General features: G+C 44.2%; 2 protein-coding genes across 2 annotated transcripts; both read right to left on the bottom strand.

The window, feature by feature from the left end:
* Positions 1–912: 912 nt before the first annotated feature.
* LOC125312480 (2-alkenal reductase (NADP(+)-dependent)-like) lies at positions 913–4,159 on the bottom strand. The gene is made up of 5 exons (XM_030671906.2): positions 3,721–4,159; positions 2,403–2,580; positions 1,891–2,057; positions 1,523–1,605; positions 913–1,404 (listed from the first exon to the last, which is right to left on the bottom strand). Exons 1-5 carry the CDS (start codon positions 3,958–3,960, stop codon positions 1,026–1,028), a joined length of 1,047 nt encoding a protein of 348 aa, XP_030527766.1. The 5' UTR covers positions 3,961–4,159; the 3' UTR covers positions 913–1,025.
* Positions 4,160–6,863: 2,704 nt separating this feature from the next.
* On the bottom strand, positions 6,864–8,439 carry LOC115739052 (2-alkenal reductase (NADP(+)-dependent)-like). The gene is made up of 5 exons (XM_030671909.2): positions 8,199–8,439; positions 7,913–8,090; positions 7,657–7,823; positions 7,403–7,485; positions 6,864–7,298 (listed from the first exon to the last, which is right to left on the bottom strand). Exons 1-5 carry the CDS (start codon positions 8,427–8,429, stop codon positions 6,920–6,922), a joined length of 1,038 nt encoding a protein of 345 aa, XP_030527769.1. The 5' UTR covers positions 8,430–8,439; the 3' UTR covers positions 6,864–6,919.
* Between the last annotated feature and the right edge of the window lie 10,113 nt (positions 8,440–18,552).

The raw sequence follows: 18,552 nt of genomic DNA, 5'->3' as shown, positions 1-18,552 counted from the left end.
GTTGGATTGGGCCGGTCCAGGGACGATCCAAGGTCAACTCTGGACGGATGCTCACCCCTACTATTTTCCCATTTCGCCCTTGTTTATACAGCTTCCTAGATCTTTCTCTTCCCAAGAAAGTGGAAGAAAAAGGGACGATTCACTACATGTAGCACGCCAATGATTTTCTAAGTGCATGATTAACGAGATTGAAAGATTAATGGCAATTAGTAGAGGCGAGGACTATAAGTGGGTTCAGACAAAGTTTATGAAATTTGTACTAATTGGTAAAATCTATTTATGGAACAAGCTTTGATATTCGAGCCTGCTTAGACCCACCCGTTTGGGGGATTATTCAATTTGGCTTGTCTATCCAGCCCCAAAATTTACTTTCGAAACATTTTAGGTCGAATCTAATTTGGTTCAACCCGATAAGTGACATTTATGATACGTAATGTCATTGAATCGAAATGATGATTAATACTTTCTTCTTTAGTTAATGGCTACAAAAAGATCATAAAAACTAAATAAATCCAATTTGAATAGGTTTGGTAAAAGTTAGCTCATTATAACAAATTCTATCAACTGGGTTGACACAATTGAGAACTCTAATCCAATTTGCATAACCACAGATGAATTAAATGAAAATGTTTTCGTCAATGATGCAAATAATTAGGCATAAATTATCATTAATAATGTCAACATTTTTCGACGATTTGTTTTTGCGGTGATTTCGAATTACTCTCTTCTCCGAAACAAATGGAATGTAAAATCACATACACAGATTACCGGAACTCAATCATACACAAAGATTACCGGAACTCAATCATACACAAGAATAAGATATGACCAAGAAAAATTCTTCGACATAATCACGATAATCCTTTATTTTCGAGTTTTATTTCAATAATCTACTTTTTACTCAAATTGTTCTATTTGTTCATGCATATTCTGCATTAATCGTAACAATTTAGTATGTCAAACCAGTCTTATGTAAAAGCAACGACACAGTACAAGAAGACACATTTCGATCACATAAAGCTGACTCACTCGCGAGAAACCACTACCACTTGTTTCCCGACATTGCGGCCGGAGAACAGCCCGACGAGAGCTGCCGGACCGTTCTCGAGCCCTTCAACGGTGTCTTCCACGTACACAATCTTTCCCTCTTTTATCTGAGGCAAAACCTTCTCCAGGAACTTCGGGTAGAGATGATAGTAGTCGAACACCAAGAAACCTTGCATTCGAATCCCCTTAAACACAACGTTCATCAAGTTGTGTACGCCTTCGGGCTGCTGGAGGTTGTACTGTGAGATCATTCCACATGCTGCGATTCGGCCATGAATTTTCATGCTGAGCAGCACCGCATCAAGCATCTTTCCACCGACATTTTCGAAGTAGATATCGATCCCCTCGGGTAAGCATCTAAACATTTATAACAGAAAAAGTCAACTGGAGTCAGCTTCAGGAACGGGTCCATGTTATATATCCCATGCGGCAGTCGCTTATTTGCTAAATCATCATTGTGGTACTCATAGCTGACCTTTTCAGTGCTGCATCCAGATCCGGTTCCTCCTTGTAGTTGAAAGCATCGTTGAATCCAAGCTTGTTCTTCAGCAAATCAACCTTTTTTGCAAAAATAACTTTAAATAAAATGAAATTCGAAAGACTATAATAAGACTGTAGTTAGTGAAATAATGATGATGGTATACATTCAACAGTGCCATCACTCTCTTGAGCATTCTCAAGTTTGAGGAATACAGCACTCATCATACCTCAAGTGCTTCATTTAGATCTAATTCGACATGAGTAGACGACTGTTTAAGCCTTTAAGGTTTATGAGAACATGAACATGCACTTCATTAAACATTTACTATTTGTGGAAATGCTAGACAACCATGATACGATTACCTTCTCTCTGCTACCGGCACTGCCAACAACATAACAACCAAACAACTTAGCAAACTGGCCAACAAGCTGACCTACGGCTCCCGCCGCCGCCGATATGAAAACAGTCTCCCCTTTCTTTGGAGAGCATACCTCGAAAAACCCGACATAAGCCGTCATGCCTGGCATACCTGCAAAGTTCAAATTTGTAGAAATTAGACAAGTCACAGGGCTGAAGCATGAAAGTAGGAGTGCTATGCTATGGCAAAATCTCAAATGGTGTGATTATTGCCCAAAGGGGAAGCCCGTGAGAGATGCAATGGCTACTCAAGTAAAGCTACTATTTCTCTAGAAATAACCGATTTACACATGTCTTTCAGCGCGAGAAGACACCTGCAAGGGCTCTATCAGACAATTCAATGAGGTCATAAGGCTCATCAACAATGAAGATCCCTACAAGCAATATCTTACCTATCTGATTCTCCTTATTCATTAACACCGAAAGAGAGATTACATTTGACTATTAAAGAGCATACCCAGAAGGCCAGTATAGTAGGACAGAGGAACATCGGTGTGTTCAATCTTAAAGCAAGTCTCCGGCGCAGTAATTAGACTATACTCCTCCCATCCAGTGATTCCCCAAAGCAAGTTGCCTTTCTTGAAGTTTGGATGCCCAGATTCCAAAACTCTAGCTACTCCATATCCAGTAATAGGCTGCATCAATGTGTTAAATACTCAAGAATACAAGTGCAAAAAATTTAGCATACAGAAAAAGACATTGTACCTCCAAGAAGAAATGGTTGGGCATAAAGACAATTGCCCAATCAAATACGCTACAATAACCAGAGACCCTTTCACTTTAACCTTTTTTCTGAATTTAAAGTTTGCAACTCGAGTTATATTGAAGTAAGTTAAGTCAAAATGCAGCTTTCTTAACACTTGAAATAACTTCCAACAAACCCAGAAGAAGAGCGGCAACGAGGGGTTCTAGTGGAACAGAACAAAGGATGTCAAGCCAAGAGTGCCTTTTAATTTTAACATCTCAGCAGGAACAGTTGAAATCCATCGGAATCCTAAGCAATATGCTAAAGGATCCGACCAAAACTCTGCTTATTCCAGAGCCATGTTTACTTGATATTCTAGTGAGTCCAATTTCATGTGCAAGCTATCGTCACCATTCATACGCTTACACATGAGTGGGAATGTTAAGCAACTCGCATCACTTAACCCCGTGATTATGTGGACCGTGCAAACGTGAGACATGTAAAATTCTATGCCACATAGCATAAGTGAGGTTCTTTGGACACACTAAGCTCTTCAATACATTCGCCGAATCTTATAGCGACATCGCAACGCATTTCTGCTCTTTCAAAGCCACCACCAATTGGCTCACAGTTCAGAGATACAAAAAAGATTTAACCATGATGGAAAAGAAATGAATAGACATACAGCACAGAGTCGCTACAATTCTTTGATTAGAACGATTGGACATAATCACCATAAAGCAAAAAGAGAACTAATACTTGACACGACTATTAATTTAGAGAAACCTGAGATCCTAATCCAGAACAGTAGTCAAACATGTAAAATTCCACTCAGGAAAACTAATATAGTATCCACCACTCATCAGCTGACACCCCACAACTTTCGCCTAAAACAACACAATCAATCCCCAAAGCAAACGGGTCAAATTAAAGAAGGACAAGAATATCACACTCGAGAAAACCCACATCATCCGACGTTCGGAGCTTATTTTATTCACTACCTGCCAATTTACCCTTTTTCTCTTTCTATCTAGTTGTTTGGAAAAAGGGACAGAATTTTACAAGGAAAAGATGATACAGGGTTGCTCACCGAACCAGGTCTGAAGGAATCGACATAAGTCAGGAAATCGAGCTTCGCCATGCGGGTCCTCATGTAAGGATCGCAGGACAAGTAGAGATTTTTCACAAGGAGGCCGTTCGATCCCTCCGGGAGACGCAACTTCATGGTCGATTCGCGCACCTCCATGTCCGTCTCCTTGGGGAAACCACTCACGTAGCCCTTGAATATCACTTGCTTGTTCCTCACCACCTCCCCATTCTCACCCGCCATCGCTCTTCGCTGCTCTATTCGACGGAACTCGAAACACCCAGAAGAGAGAAGATGAGCAGGCGTGGAGTGCGAACGTCGGTACCGTTTCCTAGCGACTCAGCTGAGCGTGGGACGCGTGAAGAAGCGTTGCGCGGCAGAAAAACGTGACCTTTTTGTTTCGCATTCATTGTACGTCAGGAGGTGGGGACAGTTTATGAGGGGGACGACGACTTTTTTTTTTTTTATGGTCATTTTATGTGGTAGTCGACATAAAGATAATAACGAATAGAGGTAAGTGAAGATCCTGTTATAAAACACATGGACAAAAAGATTGGCTTATTTGCACGCAACTAGCGGCACATTCCCATGTGCTCGTCCACGGAAGAGGAAAGCGGGGAAGTTTATGTGACTATCCGATCCGACATGGATGGAGAGTGATCGCCGCCGAGGCCAGAGGGCTTGGGTAAGGAGCAACCCATGACACGCTTTTAGAACGGTGGAGGGAACGAGAATGAATCGAATTGCCCATCGATTGGGGGAAGACTATGTCTGGGATATATATGCGAAATAAAAGTTAACTCATAGAGAATCCTTTTGACGTATGAGCGATACTTAATTTTAGAACTCTAAAGTGGGAGCACTACGAAGATGGGCCCGAGAATTCTCGGTGACCACATGTATGCCAAAAGGAAAAAATCACGAGGCTCGATATGTGACGAGTCAAGTGGATAACACTTTGAGTGAGTTAATCTTGGATGTTACAATATGGTGTCAGAGCACGACCCCTTCTATTAGGTGTATGGCTCGGAGACAAGCAGAAGTTGGTGGGCCTATAACGATCTCGTCCGACCGGTGAGCCTAGAACAATCTGGTTCAACGAGGGCGGGGAGTGGTCGCTAGGGCTAGAGGGCCTAAATAAGGAGTGACTCCCGTCAAGCTTATGGGATGGCGTAGGGGGAAGAAATGAATCGAACTATGCACTTAATAGAGAGAGAGCGAAACTAAGCCAATACTTAGCCTTAGAACTCTGAAGTTAAGCGTGCTCAGCTCGGGGTACTGCCAAAGATGGGTAACTTCCTAGAAAGTGCTCATCTGTACAAAACCGTGAGGTTCGGTATAGGACGGATCAAAACGGACAATACGGATATCACACTTTATGTCGATTGTGACTCGAAGTAATTCTGCTATGATTTGAAATTCGATTCATAATTGAATTGCGAGAAAACTCGGGCCATATTAGGAAAGTCCAATGTGGACTCTTGGCAACAGGATCGAGGATGATGCAGAAAACGAAATTAGTTTCACAGAAGACTTCTTTTTCCTTATTCAAGATGAAGTCGACGTTGATGCCGAAGAAGTGCTCATAAGTTTTAACAATGCAAGTGTTCTGTCGTTGAGTTTGGTCTGGTTTGTCTAGTAAATGCGCTTCAATATGTGAAATTGCGAGAAACATGGAGAGTGTTGAGAGCAGTCATCCAAGATTATGAAAACTGCAGAAAAGGCAGACAAATTGAGACGAGTGCAGCTGTGGTTTGGATGAAACTTGAAGCGCTGTATATGTCGGGATCGCTGTCGAAGAAACTTTTCCTGACACAACGTTCCTTCACTTTCATCCGGGATCACCTACGTGAGTTTAATGAAGTCATTAATGATCTGAAAAGTGTGGATGAAGAGGCATCCGATCAAGAATGGATATCAGGCTAAGAGTTCTGTTCTCGTGAGTTTGATAAGTTATGTAGACAAAACAGAATAGACAGCCATGGCACTGTGCCTCGAAGCGCCACAGAAAATGAATTTGTAGAACAAGACTTTGCTTGAGAGAACCTAATATTTGCCCTTGACCAAAAGTTTGTCACAAGATTTCGAGGCTGAGGCAGTCAACTCGGCATATCACTAGATTAACAAATCTCTAGCATTTGTCCTTGTCTTACCGAATTCTAGAGGAAGCGTGAACCGGTGAATCTGCTGATTACTCGAGCCCGAGAGTGTTTGGATGCCCTGTTTATGTCCATGTCGGGGAGGCAGAATTGTGCGTATTCCTAGTCTATGCACCAAAGGGGAAAGTTTACAGGGCTGTGGTGTTCGGACTTGAGATCCTAAATCGCCCATATTCATCATCGAAAGAAATGGCACCTTGGATGAATCAATGAGGCTCTCGAGTAGCAAGGAGACATATGTAGTGAAAACGGGTCATGGTACCGAGGGATAGGTGGAGTTTCGAGCGGATGCTTCGCAGATGACACGGGCATGTAGTCAATATCGATGAGGTCCTGGGCGGTGCCGGTGAGGGCACGAGTCATCCTAGAGTAGAGGATAGCACTGGTTAGGAGATGGAGCTCATAGGGACGCCGTATTCCGCAACGACCCATCTAGATTGCAGAGGATTAGAGAACCACAAAAGGTATAGTTATGCAGATAGCGCAACTTCTAATAGTGTTGCTTATGCCTTGTCTATTGTAGAGGACACAGAAGGCCCTCTCATATAGAGAAATGGCATCAGGTGCGCATAATGAGTGTGCTTAACTTCTTTACTATGATTAATTCTTGTGATTTTAGATTCATTTTAGGATCTGAAAACACTTATGAGTGATTTTAATTGAGCGGTTATGATATTGTCTTCGCCGGCTATAATTGAATCATCCTGTTGATCTCTCCCGTAGGAGCAGACACCCACCCGAACCACATGTATATGTTGTTTTCCTAAAGCATGAGAGATCATGTGCATCGAAAAGTACAGTAAGCGACTCATTGGCGAGAAACTCCAATCACCTGTTTGCCTACATAGCTACCGGAAAACAAGCACGGCGAACCACTGAAAAGGAGCAGTAGTCATAACAATTTGGTATCTCAAACCAGTTTTATTGAAGGCGATGACTCGGTAGAAAGAACCACAACAATAGAATCGTTACAAGAGACACATCTACTTCGAAAACACGAGAAGAAAAAAGATTATGCCGACCAAAAAGTACAGAAAGCCGACTCATTCGCGAGAAACCACGACCACCTGTTTCCCGACATTGCGACCGGAGAACACCCCGACAAGTGCTGCCGGACCGTTCTTGAGCCCTTCGGCGATGTCTTCCATGTACACAATCTTCCCCTCTCTAATCAGAGGCAATACCATCTCCAGGAACTTTGGATAGAGATGATAGTGATCAGACACCACGAAACCTTCCATCCGAACGCGCTTCAGGAGAAGGTTCATCAAGTTGTGCACGCCTTCAGGCTGCTCGAGGCTGTACTGTGAGATCATTCCACATACCGTGATTCGACCACGAAGTTTCATGTTGGGCAGCACCGCATCGAGCATCTTTCCGCCGACATTGTCAAAGTAGACATCGATCCCCTCGGGGAAGCATCTAAACATTTAAGACAAAAAAAAGTCAACTCCAGTCGGTTTATCTTGTATCCTGTACATCAGTCGCTTATTTGCTTAATCATCGTTATTACATTCTTAGCTCACCTTTTCAGCACTGCATCCAGATCCTGTTCCTCCTTGTAGTTGAAAGCATCATCGAATCCGAACTTGTTCTTCAGCAAATCAACCTTTTTCACGACAACAAAACATCAAGTTAAAAGTTTCTGAGAACATGAACTTAAATTTCAAACCATTGTCTGGTCATTCGGTGCGAAACCAAAGTGAATATTGCAGATGCCAAATCAAACATTTTCGGTGAACCATTGAAAGGAAACACTAGACAAGTGCTAGACGATTACCTTCTCTTTGCTACCGGCGCTGCCAACGACATAACATCCCAACAACTTTGCAAACTGACCAACAAGCTGACCGACGGCTCCCGCCGCGGCCGATATGAAAACAGTCTCTCCTTTCTTAGGAGACGATACCTCAAAAAACCCGGCATAAGCTGTCACGCCCGGCATACCTGGAAATTTTAGATTTGCACGAATTAGACAAGTCGTGAGATTTAACAGTGAAAGAGATATCACACTAGATGATGATTAAGGAGCATACCCAGGAGGCCGGTGTAGTAAGACAGAGGAACATCGGTGTGTTCGATCTTGAAGCAACTCTCCGGCGCAGTAATTAAACTATACTCCTCCCATCCGGTCATGCCCCAAACCAAGTCGCCTTTCTTGAAGTTGGGATGCCCAGATTCCAGGACTCTAGCTACTCCATATCCAGGAATGGGCTGCATCAATGTGTCATATACTTTCAGAACGTAAGTGCAAATGCATTAACTTACTGTTGGCATGATGAACTGAGAAAATGCCACGAGGAGGGAGATGAGTGCACTTACAGAACCGAGCTGAGCGGAGAACTTGATGAGGTTGAGGTTGTAGGGATCGCAAGCCAGGTACAAGTTCTTCACGGCGATGGCCCCGGAATCCTCGTCGGCCTTCAATCTCTCCGAGCTCGTCCTCACTCCCAGGTGGGTCTCCTTCAGGGAACCTCGTACCGGCTCTCTGTATATCACCTGCTTGTTGCTCGTCGCTTCAACTGAAGCATTGATCTTCTTCTCCTTCTCCATTCTCTCTCTCCTTCAATACTCGTATATGGTTAGTGACAAACATAGCCAAGTAGTGCCCGTGTATTTATAGAAGAGATGATGAGATGAAGTATACAAACGTTGCTTACGTGTGCCGTTGTGTCATCTGCGCGTATGCTTACGTGTGCCGAGAAAATATTGGCTACAGACCAGATATTGCTGATGTGGTCCCCATGTCCACCCATCATGCCACACTTGTCTGAAACGGGCCCCACCAGCCAGAAAAAGAAAAAACTCCTCTCTCCTCTCACGGTCACGGTCTCCGTCTCTTCCCCCCGCGCCTCTTTCTCTCTCTTCACCCTCCTCTCTCCCTCTCTCTCTCTCTCTCTCTCTCTCTCCGCCCGACCCCTTTCTTCTCCAACCTCGGCAGTTTCTTGGGCAAGTGCTTGATTTGGTCGAGGAGCTGGCTTTTCCGATTCGGCCGTCGGTGTCATCTGCGCGTATGCTTACGTGTGCCGAGAAAATATTGGCTACAGATCAGATATTGCTGATGTGGTCCCCATGTCCACCCATCATGCCACACTTGTCTGAAACGGGCCCCACCAGCCAGAAAAAGGAAAAACTCCTCTCTCCTCTCACGGTCACGGTCTCCGTCTCTTCCCCCCGCGTCTCTTTCTCTCTCTTCACCCTCCTCTCTCCCTCTCTCTCTCTCTCTCGTCCGCCCGACCCCTTTCTTCTCCAACCTCGGCAGTTTCTTGGGCAAGTGCTTGATTTGGTCGAGGAGCTGGCTTTTCCGATTCGGCCGTCGGTGTCCCTGGCCGGAGCTGCACCTTCCGATCTCTTGGGAGGCAACTCGGGCAACGGCGCCGGAGACTTGGCGCGGTTGGTGTACCGGTGGCCCGAGGATCCGGATCCGAACGTGAAGGGCGGCGTCCTCAGCCACCTCTCGCCCTTCGAGCCGCTCAAGGAGAAGCCGAAGCCCGTCACTCTGGAGTTCGACAAGCCACGAGCGAGCATGCTGCAAGCCCGACATCTGGCGGCCATGGCCACGAACCGACAAGGATGCCTCTGCCGTGGCTGCTCGATCTCGACTTGCGACTCGCGGCCATGGCCGCTTGAGCTCGAATTTGGGTTCGCTGGCCACGGGCGAGGCAGCTGTAAGATCGACAACTGGCGCGCCCGTTTCCGGAGACTCCGATCGTGCTCTTCACGGCGGCCGACAAAGGCGGAGGCTCGGGCTCGAGGTCAGAGAAGAAAGAGTCAGGCGGACGAGACAGAGAGGAGGCTGAAGAGAGAGAAAGAGAGGGAGGGAGACGGTGACCGTGACCGTGAGGGGAGAGAGAGAGGAGTTTTTTTAATTTTTCTGACTGGTGGGGCCCGTTCCAGACACATGTGGCATGATGGGTGGACATGGAGACCAGATCAGCAATACCTGGTCTGTTGCCAATATTTTCTCGACGTGTGCCGTTGTATGCTTACGTGTGCCATTGTGTCATCTGTATGTATGCTTACGTGTGCCGTTGTGTCATCGGTGAAATTTTTATTCTAACTTCTTTGGAAAAAAAGAAGAAGGTGGTCAAAGTGGCCAATTGAATTCCCATCCCAACTAAAAAAAAAATTCCCATCATTAGAAAATTCTCGTCATTAGAAGATTCTAATAAAAAAAAATCTAATCATTAGAAAATTCTCTGATTTGCACTGAAACTTTAATTATTTTTTTTATGTGGTAGTAAAGAACTTTGGAGAAAAAATAAAAATAAAAATCCTGCAACTTTTAACTTTTTAATAAGGGCCTAATACCCAAAAAAACTTAAACTTTAGCATTTATGACAATTATATCCAATTTTTTTTTTGGTCTCATAAAAAACCCTAAACTTTTACTTTTGTCTCAATTCTACCAATCTAATATATCTAAAAAAATCCTCAACTTTAGCATATATTTCAATTATATTCGAAATTTTTTTTTGTCTCATAAAAAACCCAAAACTTTTGCTTGTATCCCAATTCTACCACTGTCAACTTTCCGTCCATAATTACCGTTACTTAATCTTACACGGCTCAAATTTTCTCGCCGAACTTATCAATGAATCTTCGAAATTTAGAAATAGTAGGTTCTAGAGATGATGAGATTTTAGATCGTTCATCCAAAAATCTTCATGTGTAGAGATTCTTTGGGCTATTGACTCTTGAAGAGAATACGAAATGTACCGTCTTGAGTGATTCCGTATCTCCCGACAATATGTAGGGAAGCAAGCAACGAAAAAGAAAGATAAATGTCAAAAAAGTCATAACATATTGTATTGGCTTAGGACTGGATTGACAACAATGTAAAAGGTTTATGACTGAATTTTCATTAAAAAAAGGTTTAAGACTGAATTGACATCAATGTAATAGGTTTTTTATGAGACAAAAAATGATTTTAATTATAATTGCCATAAATGCTAAAGTTAGAGGTTTTTTGAGTGTTGGGCCTTTTAAGAAGTAAGCTCTTCACGTCATCGGCTTGATTCAAGCGTGATAACGTGCGTATGCAGTGGGGGTAGTGAAAAATTGTAATCATCGATTTAAAGTTCTGATCTAGGACACATCCGTGATTGGAAAAGATATGACTTTATATATAGACACACACACACTGAAAATGGTAGAGTTTGAACGGGCCTAAGTGGACTTACCCGAGCGAAATCCAAAAAAGGAGCAACTTAATTAGACTTGTCCCTTTTGACCAAAAAAAAAAAAAAAAATTAGACTTGTCCTTCGACCAAAAAAATAAAATAAAATAGACTTGTCCTTCAACCAACCAAAAAAAAAAAAAAAATTAGACTTGCCTATTTTTCGGTTTACACCGATATGGTTGGGATACTTGTCCAAAAAGTTATAGAATTATTAGTCAATTCAATTTTAAACCTTTTAATTGGACCAATTTAGTCCTAAATTTTTCGAAGTTGATCAATTGGGTTTGAAACCTTGTGAAAGGGGAAAAGTGTTAAAAAAGTTTTAAACTTATTGCATTAGTGCTAATTCAGTCATAAACTTTTTTTTTTGTGCCAATTTAATCCTAAACCTTTTGAATTGATGTCAATTTAGGCATAAATCTTGCGTATTTATGCTAATCGAGTTAATTAGACCAATTTTTGCTGAAAATCGCTGGCATGGACGTCAATTGTCCTATGTGGCACGGCTGGTACTAACGTGGATATTTTTTTAATATTTTAAATAATTTTTTAAAAAATAAAAAAATGCTTAAAAAATTATTTAAAATATTAGAATAATATGAAAAAAATATCCAAGTCAATGTTAGTCATGCCACGTAGGACAATTGACGTCTACGTCAGCAATTTTCGATCAAAATTGGTCGTATTAACTCAATTGGCATAAACACAAAAGATTTAAGACTAAATTGGCACAATTGCAAAAGATTTATGACTGAATCGGCACCAATAAAAAGTTTAGGACTGAATTGTCACAAATGCAAAAACTTAGAATTGAATTGGAACAAAAAAAAGGTTTAGGACTTAATTGGTACTAATGCAATAGATTTATGACTTTTTTGACACTTCGTCCCTTCCGAAAGACTTGTTAATTAACCATTTCAATTAATTTTGATTAGAAATTGCTGACATGAATATCGATTGGCCGCCGACCATCCTACGTGATGTGGTCGATGTTTACATGGATAATTTTTTCATTTTCTAAAAAAAAAAAACATTTTTCCCATTGTATTTCCCTTTGGTTACTCGATCAAGCCCTTCCTTTGTGGTTGGTTGCCGGCCATGGCTGGGTACCAGCCACAAGCCAAAGGGGAAAAAAAAAAAGCTAAAAAAAAAAAAAATCCACGTAAGCGTTGACTACATCATGTCACATGATTGACGGTCGGCCAATGTTCACACTAGTTATTTCACGCTAAAATGGATTGGAATGAATACTTTTTTTTTTTTGTCATAATGAAATGAATAAATTGACAAGTCATCAAATTGGTAAATTTGTAAAAGGTTTAAAACTAAATTGGCAAGTTATTATGACAAAAAAAAAATTTGGTAAGTTATCAAAATATTTAAAATTGAAAGGTTCATGGCAAAATTGACCGTCCTATAATCGAGTTTGAGCCTGTCGAATAAACACGATAACAAAGAATGCGGCTGAAGAGACGCTCGCAACTGCAATGGATGAAAGAGGACGGTGTCCCACTTTGCATTAAACGCATTCCCTTCTTTTTCTCTTGTCTTCCATGCAAAAGGCCATGTGAACATGAAAAATGAATAAGGAAAGTCCAAGGAAATCATCTTCTTTGAACGTCCAGAAGATGTTGCCCTCTTTCTTGACTTTTGTTTTCTTGTATGAAATGCATTCATTGTATAGGAAAAAGAGCTAGAAAGCGAAGATGAGGTGCAATGATGGCCAGTGAATGGTGATGTGGGCATTCCTCTTAACCTTCGGCTTTCCTTTCGTCTATAAAAGAAGAAGTGTGAAGAAGTCTGAGAACTCCCAGACTGCATTGAGGAGAATTGTGTAGAGTTCTTTTCGGGAGGATTTGCTTGTTACAATTATACATATTAACCAGTTAAATTCTTGTGATTAGAATTTATATATTTCCTTTTGTGAAGTTTTACTAGGAATTATGAGAGGCTAAATACTGAGTAAGTTATTGGATATAATTAAGGGACTAGCAAATACCGAGAGAGTATTTGAGTACTCGAGTAATTATGATATCCATTATATCGCTTGTTTCTATAGTAGAATTCTGTGCTGCTCTCTTATTAGGCGTATGTTTCAACATTCGGATCGAACTACGTAAATTTAATGTCCAAATGGATGTTTTGGTTCGTTGTTACCCAAGACCGATTTTCCGACGCTCGGGAAATTCGAAGTTTGTAAATTTGCCCGAATTTAATAAAAGGGAAGAAAATTGAATTTTAGTCGGTGCAAATTTTGGATCGAAAGGACGAAAGAGACGAATTTGGACAAGTCCTGAAATTTTGTTCGGTTTCGATTGGGTCTCGAAATCGTGGTCGCCACGACTTAGGATTTTTAATCCTCGCGCCTACAATTTTCCGGACAGAAACCTAGCCCGTGAAAATCCAATTTCTGTCCCAATCGGTTAAGCCAAAAATCCGATTAGTCCTGATTTATTGAATCACTCTTTTGTCCCTAAATTATTTGCTAGAGACAAAATTATTTAAACCCCCAAGTGAGCCCCACTTGTCCTCCATCCCATCCATCTCCCACCAACTCATCACCATCATCTTCTCTCTCTTCCTTTTTCCTCCCCCACCTCCCACGTGCTCTCTCTCTCTCTCTCTCTCTCTCCCCCTCTCTCTCTTTCTTTCCCCCTTTTTCCTTTTTCTGCCATGTGATCAGACCCCTCCCCCACTTGACTTTTCCTCCTTCTTCCTTCTCCTTCCTCTTTCCTCGTGCGCGACAAGCCCTTACCTCCTCCTGTTTCGGTCTTCTTCTTCTTCATCTTCTTCCTTCCTGGTCGTTCGGCAGTCGACGCCCGACCATCGCCTCGGCTTACAATCACCAACCGTCGTGCCGCTGCTCGAGCTCGAGCTCCTCACCCGTCGTCGCTGTCACCACCGTCCACCCCCACGAGCGGCCATCGAGTCCTCCTCCAACGGCTGAGCTAAACCCCGACGTCTCCTCTCTCTCTTCCGCTCGAGCTCCAGCCGCCGGGAGCCAACCCCTCCGGTTGCGCCCTGCAGCCCCGACTCCACGCCTCTACCCGAGCCCGCGAGCCACCTCCGTCGTCCATCACTCCCCGAGCCTCCTTCGCCCCGAACCGCCGAGCCTCAAACACCCGAGCCGTCGTTGCCGCCCCGCAGCCACGACCTCCAACTCAGCCCGCCGGAATCGCAGCCTCGCCGTCGTCTCGAGCGTGGAGCCAAGATTTTCCGTTCGGGTGAACAGTGCCGTGAACAGTGTTCGGGTGAACAGTGTTCGGTAAACAGTACCGGGTGAACAGTAATCAGTGAACAATGTTTCGTGAACAGTACTCGTGAACAGTTACCGGCGTGAATAGTACCGTCGCCGGCCGTGAATAGTAATTCCGACGGTGAACAGTAATTTTCGACACCGGTCTCAAAGTTCGTGCCAAGGAATTTTCAAGAGTCGTCGATCGTTGTTGGGCCGGGCCGAGTTCGTGTCGCCGCCGCTCGAGTTGAGATTGCCCGAGCTAGTTAAATTTGTGAGTTAGACCCTAACTCTTGGTTAGGACGCTAATTGCGTTCGGATTAGTTTAATTAGATTATTAGATATTTAGATAGCTCGATTAGGGCTGATTTAGGTTAGAAATTTGGTTTAGGTTCAATGGCTCTAATTGGTTAAGTTAGTCTAATTAGTTAGGATTTCATGCCTAATTATTAGATTGATCGATTGAATTGATTGTTTGCATTGATTGATCGCGAGCGAGCGATAGGTCAGAGACGAGTGCGCAATTGAAATTGAAATTGGGATTAATAATTGACCGGCTGCAATTGACTAATTGAATTATTGAATTGTTGGCCGTGAGTGCCGGTTTGGTCGTTGATTGCCGTGGGGGTCCGATTAGAGGTTAATCACCCCAAATTACTTGGTCTGTCACTCAATTTAAATTGCGCATTCATGTGACCACGTATGAGCTAAAATTGCATGTTTTTACACGAAAACGGCCTTGGGGCCAAGTATTTGAACATGAGAGTATGAGTATTTGACCTAAATCCAAGAAAAGAATTGGCTGGTTGTCGAAGTGCCCGAGTGGTCACATAATGGGATAATTCCGACGATCATTGTCTTCCGGTCGTTCGGTCCTGGCAATCATTGTCTTCCGGTTGCTGGATGCGCGTCGATCATTGTCTTCTGGCCGTACGTTTGCCGGTCGCAGCTTGTGATGGGCCGAAGCCTTTTTAGGATTCCCGTTAGCTCCATGCCGTGTCGACAATCATTGTCTTCCGGTTGGTCGAGCGGAGTCACATGGACTATTAGACGCCGTCGCCGGAAGTAAGGGACGACGCCCGGTCTCGCTAGGAGAGCACCAACCGACTAGTGTGCTAAACCTTTGGGTCGAATCTGTTAATAAATGGAATACGTGTGGTGTCATGTGCATACAAGTGTCGTGATGCTTTGTAGTGAGCTGAATTGATTTGATTGGTTGACTGTTGAGTCGAGTCCGCATTGCATTACGTGTGGCCTAGAGGATAAGCTTGCATGTGGTTGAAATATTTGTTCTATGATGATGTGATTGCCTTTTAGGGTGTCCGAGCGAATCAACATCCTAACCAATCTTAAGCGTTGGCTCACCGAGATTAATTTCTCACCCCGTCGTGGTTAACAATTTTTCAGGCAATGACGAAAGCCGTGGGCATTGAATCGAGAGGATTGTGGTAAGATTTTTAGGAGTAGACGAAGGATTAACCTTACTCGACCTTGTGTCTTTTGAGGTCCTAGTGAGCCGCCTCGAAGTATGGGGTTGTACGTATTTACCGTAGCTCATTAGGGTTAAGATTCGTCCGCTTTGGATGTTTAATGAAATTGTTTTTGATGAATTGATTGTGTTAATTTTCCTACTATTCTATCCCGCTGTTTTGATTGTCCGGGAGATTTGCACGTTCCGCATGCGCCATTATTTTATAGGTCGATAGCCTATCCGGGACGCTATCATTCATGACCCGAGGCGAGTAAGGTAGGGATGTCGCGAGCTCGAGAGTCGGGGCTTGACATCCCCGCTCAAAGTGGTATCAGAGTAAGGTCGGCCTGATCCATCCGGTCGTTGGCCCGGAGTGATAAGGAGCGATTGAAATTGGGATAGTTAGTGGGTTAATGATTGTCGTGCATGTGATTGTTGATTTCCGAGCTTCATGTGGTGGGGCCGCCTTCCGACCGCGCTTGCTATGGGGTATGCGGGACTCCGTAATTTGCCTGTAAAATCAGCAAGCATGGTAGAAGAGCACCCCGAGGACCTTGGACCAGGCATGTCAGGTCGATAGGAGAAATTTTGGAGGAAGATAGAGCGCCGCGCGCCGCCGAGCCACTTGGGCAAGAGCCAACTATGGCTGGAATTTTGCAAGCTCCGGGAGCTATTGGAGACTTGATGGGGCAGCAAGTGAGGAATCAAAATGCCGCTGCTGCCGCTGCCGCCGCTGGAGCCCCACCTATGACTCGGCTAGCCGTGGCCGTGAACGATGGGCACCAAGCTCGTAGACCGGTGGAGCAATTTCTAAGCCGAAACCGCCAAGTTCTCTCGGAGCGGAGATCCCGAGTCTGCCACTTCGTGGATTGAGGAGCTAGAGAAAGCTTTTGACTTTTTGAGGTGTACCAATGAGGACAAGGTCACCCTAGCCGTGTACCGCTTGCAAGGGAACGCAAGTACATGGTGGAGAGCTACCAAGGACAGAGTGTTTCCCGAGGGTACAATCCCGACGTGGGATGCCTTCGTGGGAGCTTTTTATGGAAAGTACTTTTCCGACACCGCGAGGGAACAGAAGAAGGCAGAGTTCTTTCGCCAACGTCAAAATTAGATGACAGTTGATCAGTATGAAGCCAAATTCGTCGAACTGTCTAAGTATACTCCGAGACCGGTTGAAAACCCTATGGATAAGGCTAGAAGGTTCGGAGATGGGTTGAAGCCCGAGATCGGGAGTGTACCGATACCATTCAACCCGAAGGACTACAATGATCTCTATGAGAAAACTCGGATGGTTGGGCGGGATTTGACCGAAAGGGTCGTCGCTTCCGGATCGCGGTTCGCGCCATCGAGTAGAAGAGATATTCGGCAAGGAAAGAGGCTGATGCGGGGTAACCGATTCAATGTTTCGCCTAATCGTCGAGGAGCGATTAGTAAGCCGGTGCATCACCGAGATGATGTCTGTTGCCCGTGCAACCAGAGGCATGGATCCGCTCCGTGTCCGATGCATGGAGTTTGCTTTGGATGTGGCCGGCAGGGCCATCTGGTGAGAGACCGCCCGTAGAGGCAACAAGCTAGGCCACCGGGAGGCCAAGTTGGAAGGATCGCGCCACCGAATTACCAGAATAGACCCCAGGTGCAAGAACGAGTGTTCACGATCACCCGAGATGAGGCGAAGGACTTGCCGACCGTCACAGGTACGGTCCTTCTACGAGATAGCGTAACTTATGCTTTGTTTGACCCCGGTGCTACGCATTCTTTTGTTGCGGATCAATTTGTTAGACTGTTTGGGTTGATTGTGGTACCTTTGGATATGGTTGTCAAGGTGTCTACACCTTTAAATGATAGCATAATAGCCGCAAGAGGGCGTCCCGGCTATAGACTAGTTGTGGATGGTCATGAGAGTGAGATAGATCTGGTTGTACCGGAGATGTACGATTTTGATCCGATCGTGGGAATGGACCGGTTAACGAAGCAAACGACCACGATGGATTGCTATCGTAAGGCGATTCAATTTAGGCCGTTGGATGGGGCCGCTTTTGAATTTGTGGAAAATCAAGGAGGAACCTTGACTGTAGTAATCTCATCGTTAGAGGCGACTTGGTTATTGGAGAAAGGTTGCCAAGGTTATTTGGCTGCGGTAGTGGATACGTCTATTGGGGAAGCGAAATTGGAGGATATTGTTGTAGTATGTGAGTTTCCGGACGTTTTTCCGTAAGAACTCGCTTGACCGCCGTCGGAAAGAGAAATAGAGTTTGTGATAGAGTTAGCTCTAGGGACGGAGCCGATCTCTAAGACGCCGTATAGGATGGCGTTGTCGGAACTTAAGGAATTGAAGGTGCAGATGCAAGAGCCGTTGGATAAAAGATTTATCGGCCCCGGTGCGTTGCCATGGGGAGCACCCGCATCGTTCGTCAAGAAGAAGGACGGGTCTATGAGGTTGTGTATAGACTACGAGCGGTTGAATCAAGTGACGATCAAGAACAAGTACCCACTACCTAGGATTGATGATCCGTTCGATCGGTTGCGGGGAGCATCGGTGTTTTCTAAGATTGATCTACGGACGGGATACCATCGCTTGAGGATCGGGAAGGAAGATATACCGAAGACGGCATTTAGGACGCGTTATGGACATTATGAGTTCACAATAATGCCGTTTGGTCTGACGAATGCTCCCGCTGCTTTTATGGACCCGATGAACAGAGTTTTTAAGGAATTCTTGGATCGCTTCGTGATTGTGTTTATAGACGATATCCCGGTGTACTCGAAGAGTTCCGAGGACCATGAACA

The sequence above is a fragment of the Rhodamnia argentea genome, chromosome 10 (assembly GCF_020921035.1).
Source record: "Rhodamnia argentea isolate NSW1041297 chromosome 10, ASM2092103v1, whole genome shotgun sequence".
NCBI classification, from domain to species: domain Eukaryota; kingdom Viridiplantae; phylum Streptophyta; class Magnoliopsida; order Myrtales; family Myrtaceae; genus Rhodamnia; species Rhodamnia argentea.
The sequence above is the reverse complement of the archived record's forward strand: the minus strand, read 5'-3'. Positions and strand labels throughout refer to the sequence as shown.

Excerpts from the sequence above, each read along its gene's own strand:
- LOC125312480 (XM_030671906.2), bottom strand. The coding sequence starts at position 3,960 with ATGGCGGGTGAGAATGGGGAGGTGGTGAGGAACAAGCAAGTGATATTC. Across the intron at positions 2,058-2,402 it reads CTACTATACTGGCCTTCTGG|GTATGCCAGGCATGACGGCT; the intron begins GTATGCTCTTTA and ends TGAACTTTGCAG. Across the intron at positions 1,606-1,890 it reads GTGCCGGTAGCAGAGAGAAG|GTTGATTTGCTGAAGAACAA; the intron begins GTAATCGTATCA and ends TTTGCAAAAAAG.
- LOC115739052 (XM_030671909.2), bottom strand. The coding sequence starts at position 8,429 with ATGGAGAAGGAGAAGAAGATCAATGCTTCAGTTGAAGCGACGAGCAAC. Across the intron at positions 7,486-7,656 it reads GCGCCGGTAGCAAAGAGAAG|GTTGATTTGCTGAAGAACAA; the intron begins GTAATCGTCTAG and ends GTCGTGAAAAAG. Across the intron at positions 7,299-7,402 it reads CTGGATGCAGTGCTGAAAAG|ATGCTTCCCCGAGGGGATCG; the intron begins GTGAGCTAAGAA and ends TTAAATGTTTAG.